Here is a 5,507-nt window from a genome sequence, read left to right as displayed (position 1 = left end):
GCTTGGAGCAGGGTGAGGGTGGTGGACAAGTCAAAGAGTAAGTGGACTGGAGTTGAGTTAGGCTCAGGAGGCAAAGGCAGCACGATGAAAGGCCAGGAGAGGCTGAAAGAAGAGCCCAGGAGACTCCTAGGTCAAACCAACCCTACTTGTCAGCTACTTCCTTTTGGCCCTGGTGTTGGCTGGGGTGTATGACACTTAAAGCTTCAGGCCCAGAAATTGTTGTCTTGGTCCTATATCATCAGGACAGCACACTGTCCTGGTTTTCCTCCCAGCTACCTCACGGGCCACACTTTCTCAGTCGCCTCCCCTGGTGCCCCCTCCACCCCGACCTCTGCATGTTTGGAGTGCACCAGGACTCAGGCTTGGGGCTCCTCTCTTCTCCAGCTACGCTCACTCCCAAGGAAACCCATTCCGTCTCCTGCTTTAAAAATCACCTGTGTGCCGAATACTCCCAAAGTTGTATCTTCACACCAGACATCTCCCGGGAATTCCAGACTCATGCACAACTGCACACCGTCTCCCCTGGCATATTTCTTTAGTCAGCTGAGATGTAGCATATCCAAAACTAAACTCCTACTCTTCCCCTCAAGATCTGCCCTTCTGGAATCTTCTCTGTGTCAGCCAATGTCCCTTCCATCCTTCCAGGGGCTCAGGCCAGAAACACTGGAAACGCCTCAACCCCTCTCTCACACAGCCCATATTCAAATCCATTGGCAAATCTCGTCAGCCTCACTTGTGAAAACTGCCCCAAATCCCAATCTCTTGTCACTGTCTCCAACCCGCTCTTATCTCTAACCTAGATTACTGCAATAGCTTCGTAGCTGGGCTCCCTTGCCCCCAGCTTTCTCTTCTCCACACAGCAGCCGAAGTAATCTAGTGAAAACTTCATGCAGAGCACGTCACTCTACTGCTCAGAAACCCCTGATGCTCTGCGATCTCATTCGGAATCGAAAGTGAAGTCTTTTCAATGGTCCTATGTGATCTGCCCTCCACCAGCACCCCTTCTATTTCTCTAGCCTCACCTCAGCTTCCAGCCTTCTCCATGCTCTTCTCCCTTCCAAAACACCCCTATCCTCCTTTCTTTACCTCAACCTCGCTGGCCTCCTTCCTCTTCCCCTAAATGCAGAAAGCTTGGCACTCGCTGTTCCCTCCACCTGGACGGCCCCTCCCCAGAAAGCCTTATCTTGGTCAGGTGTCTGCTCAAACATGAAGATATGAGCGAGGCCTTCTCTGAGCACCCCTATTTAAAATTGCTGCTCCCCTACCCTACCTTTCACACTCATTCCCTTCTCTGCATTTTTCCCAATGTCGTTCTCGGTGTCTGTCATACTATGTACCATTTGCTCTGCACCCCCCACCCACCCACTAGAAGAGGAGCTCCGTAATGACAGGGCTTTTGTCTCATTTCCTGCCTGTCCCTCTACCCAGAATAGAGCCTCGCCCACGAAAGGCACTCAATAAATATCAAATGAATGAATGGAATTAGGGAAAGACCTACCATCCTCAAGAGGCAGCCTGGGTCTGGAAATTAACACCTGATTTCTAGTACCAGCTTTGACCCCAGCTATGTGTCTTCCGGGCCCTAGGCTGTCTGTCTACAGATGGTGAAGAACTCCTGAGGGCCTTTGCTGCAGTAGCATTCTAGAATGATGCTTGCCCAGAGCCTCACCGTCTGTCACTCAGCTAGGGTACAAGGAAGGGTTGGACAGAACCTGGTGGAGTGAGAGGAAAGAGCCCTCACTGATTCTCATCAGGGCTTGGGTGGAGTCTCCGCTGGCCTTGAAATGGAAGACAGTTTCTAGTTTGGAGCTGGCAGGCTTCTGGGAGGCCTGGGGAATGGAGGAATGGGTGAGGGGGTCCAGCCCCACCCTCTGAGTGGGGACAAGTGGACACCTGACTACTAGGCCGCCTTCCTCCTCACGGGGAGTCAGTCCCGGTGAGGGTCTCCTGAGCAGTACTGCTAGAAAAAGGAGGGGGGAGATCAGGATGAGGTAAGCACTGAGGAGAAAGGAGGACCAGAAAAGGCCTGTGTGGGTCACCTGGGCCTGCATGCAGGGCCTCAGGGAGTCCTGGGAGGTCAAGCCTGGCACAGGTCTCAGGTGGCCCCCAGGGCCCTCACGGCCAGAGCCCACTCTAGGGCAAAGTGGTGGACCTTTTGGCTGAGAAGAGCCCAGGCCTCCTCCCTTTTCTGGGCCTTGCCACGGCTCCCTGCTTGTTTTCCCCGAAATAAATGGACTGAGCATATTGGGCCGGCAATAACCCCTTGAAATCAGTTGTTATCACAGTTAACAACCAGTTTGGCTTCAGTTCAGGCTGTTAACTATCAAACCACTAAGTGCCGGTAATGATTGATTCTTGGCCAGTTGCAGCTTGAGTGGGCTGTAAAACCCCATTAGCGAGGGCTCTATGGAGGCGGCAAGGCGAAGATAAACAAGGTGGTGGGTGCTCTAGCCCAGCCTGGCCCCACCACTCTGGGCTCTGCTCCCATGGGTCCCTGGCCTGGGGTCCTGCCGGAAGTCAGCCCCTTCCCAAAGCCCCAGGCAGCCTCGAGGATCCCCACCTCCTGGCCACCTCTCCGCTGCCCCCAGCCACCACCACCACCAGTCATCTCCCTCCTCTCTGTAAGGCAGGTCTGGCTCTCTGGACAGCCCACCTCCTCTCCCTTGTGGCCACCACGGCACAGTTCCATCCAGCGCCCCAGAGTACTCAGGCGTCCCCCGGCCCGGGGCTTGAGGAGTGACTTTGGCCTAGCCAGTGACCAGCCTCCACCCCGTAGCCAGGGCCGCAAGCAGGGAGAGCCTGACATTCCACCCCCACCCCAGACTCCCTCCTACCCTATGGCTTCCCCCAGGAATTGCTCTCAAACAAATGAAATGTGGGCAATTACTGGGCTGGGGGCTGGATAGGCGGCCGTGCAGATGAAAGCGTTTCCTGGACGGTCTCTTCATTTGCATGGCATCAGAAGCTGCTCAGAAGGTGTGACTTTTCCCACAGTGAGACCCGAGCTCCTTGCACAATAAAGCCAGGCTGCTCACCCAGAATTAATTAAAGGGGGAGGGGAGGGACGGAGCAGAGGAGGAGGCACTAAGAGCTGGCGGAGCTGGAACAGAGATGTCTAAAGCCCCTCCCCACATCCCTGGTGTCTATGCCGGGAGATACCTCATCTAGCCAGAGCCCCTCACCCCATAGCAAGCCAGGTGGGGTGGCATGGCCAGCGCCCAGGGTATCCCTAAGCTTTCTCCTCCAAGGCTTCTCATTGAGCCATGGAGCTCCAGTCCACCTGGATGGCCTGACCCTGGAACTTGCACCTTCAGCTCTGAGAGGCCCACGTGGTTAGGCAGCCTTGGGGTGACCCCCACTCCAAAGCAGTGCCGAGGAACAGAGGCCCAGAGGGAAGAGGTTCCTGGATTGGCCCAGTAGCTGGACTGTAGGACCAGCCCAGGGCACTGTCAAAAGAAGGCAACAGAAACGGCCAGAATGGGAGGCCTCAGTTATGAAGTCAGGGCCAGCTCTGCCCTCAGGAGACCTGCTGTCTCTGGGCTGGGGCTGTCCCTCGATGTGCTGTGATGCCAGGCTCTCCAGTCCACATCCAAACACACAGCTCTCTGCCCACCACAGGTCGGCCCTTGTGCCCACACCCTGACCTGTTCTGTCATCGCCATAGTGTGGCCGGGGCTTCCTTCCTCCACAGCAGGTCTGTCCTGGCCAGTCCTTCTGACCCATGAGCTGCTGCTTCTCCTCCAGGCCAGAGTCTGAGTCTTGCTCTCCACCCGTGAACCTCCCTCCTGGTCCCCCGCCCAGCTCTTCTCCCTCTGGGCCCCATCTCTCCTGGATCAGCAGCCTCTCAGGGCCGTGGTCCCTGGGCCCTTGTGCAGCTCCTGAGCTCAGTGCCCTCTGCTCCCCACTCTCTAACCAGATCCTCAAGAGTCAGCACTGCTCCGGGTCACAATCATCAACAGCTCTCTTAGCGCTCTCCCCTCCAGCATAACCGCGCCTCGGGCCCTGGCAGCCACTCTTCCCTTTCATTCGCTGGGGCCTGATACTCAGAAAGAACCAGCTCTGGCACCTGCAGCCTGTCTCCCACGCGGACCGAGACACACGCAGGGGCACTTTTTCAAGGTTCATTGAGGGGCGCCTCGGTGGCTGAGTCATTGAAGCGTCTGCCTTTGGCTCAGATCACGATCCCAGGATCCTGGAATCGAGTCACGCATCGGGCCCCTTGCTCAGCGAAGAGCCTGCTTCTCCCTCTGCCTGCTCTGCCTGCCACTCCCCCTACTTGTGCTCTCTCTCTCTGTCTCTGACAAATAAATAAATAAAATATTTTTAAAAAATAAAAATAGAATAATTGAATCCATGAGCGCAGCTCTGGTCCTAGCAGAGCCATCTTTCCTGCCCCAGAGGTGGCTGGGGAAGTCTTGGCAATGACTCCTGTTAGGAACTAGGAGGTCCTTGTCTGAGAGCTCCCAGGACCTAAGAGGCTCTTCTTGCCCCTTTCCCTGCTTCTGTCCTATCAGGACAGACTCTCCGAAACAACAAACAAGGACAGGCACAGGTCCTAAGTCAGGCTGGAGGGAGGCTACAGTCAGAACTGGTGCCTGACCCCAGGGCAGCTGGGGAGCAGGGAGGGGGCCGATCCCCACAGGACTTGCTCTCCAACACACATTTTTAATACGCAAGTTAGATAAATATTTCAGTCATTTAATAATAACTAATACATACCCACCCACCCCCACTGACCCCCACCCTTAAAAAACCTGCTCTAAGGCCCCAGGCTTTCGCCCTGCCCCCACCTGGGGGGTGGAGTGGAGCACCCCCGGCGGCCCGCTCAGCTTGTCCTGCAGGCGCTGGGGTCTCAGGAGCACCTCTGCCGGCCTGGAAAAGCCCCCCACCCAGAGGGGTCCCCCCCGCAGAATCCCAGCCTAGGCCACTAACAGCCTTCCTGAAAGTTAAAAAGACAGACACCACAGCCAAGTGGAATACAAAAATAGAGCCTCTCTTCTGTTTAAAAAAACAAAACGAAACAAAACAACAACAAAAACCCAACAGCAAACAGTTATGGACAGCTAGAACGCGGGGCTCCCCCAGCTCGTCCCCAGCCTCCGGCAGCGCAGCCCCGGGCCCCCGGAGTTTCTCCGCGCGGCGGGCAGGGCGGGCGGCGCCTACCGGGGCTCGGGGGCCCAAGTCCTCTGGCTGCCGCGCAGGCTGCGCGTGAACGGCGGGTAGTTGAGGAACTCGAAGCGCAGGCTCTGCTCCGTGGTGTGGTGGCCGCGCGGCAGCCGCTTCATGAAGTGCACCTCGCGCTGGTGCTGCCGCGTCTTGGAGCCCTTGCGCGGCCGGCCCTTGCGGGTGAAGGCCATGTACCAGCCCTCGTACTTGGCGTTCTGCAGGGCCGTGTAGTTGTTCTCCAGCACGATCTCCGTGAACACGCAGTCCTTGCCCTTGCCGTTGCTCTGCAGGTAGTGGGGCCAACGCGGCGTTACTGGGCTCCGGCCGGAGCCGCGCCCCCC

At 56.9% G+C, this 5,507-nt stretch overlaps 1 protein-coding gene across 1 annotated transcript in view; it reads right to left on the bottom strand.

Annotated features, from left to right (window-relative positions):
• Positions 1–5,159: 5,159 nt before the first annotated feature.
• Positions 5,160–5,507, bottom strand: part of LOC121101265 (fibroblast growth factor 8-like) — a 388-nt gene continuing 40 nt past the window's right edge. The window contains exon 2 of the mRNA XM_040624330.1: positions 5,160–5,450. Within this exon, the coding sequence (XP_040480264.1) occupies positions 5,160–5,450 (291 nt within the window). The remainder of the gene's footprint in view (positions 5,451–5,507) is intronic.

The sequence above is a fragment of the Ursus maritimus genome, unplaced genomic scaffold (genome assembly GCF_017311325.1).
Source record: "Ursus maritimus isolate PB19 unplaced genomic scaffold, ASM1731132v1 scaffold_7, whole genome shotgun sequence".
NCBI classification, from domain to species: Eukaryota; Metazoa; Chordata; class Mammalia; order Carnivora; family Ursidae; genus Ursus; species Ursus maritimus.
The sequence above is the reverse complement of the archived record's forward strand: the minus strand, read 5'-3'. Positions and strand labels throughout refer to the sequence as shown.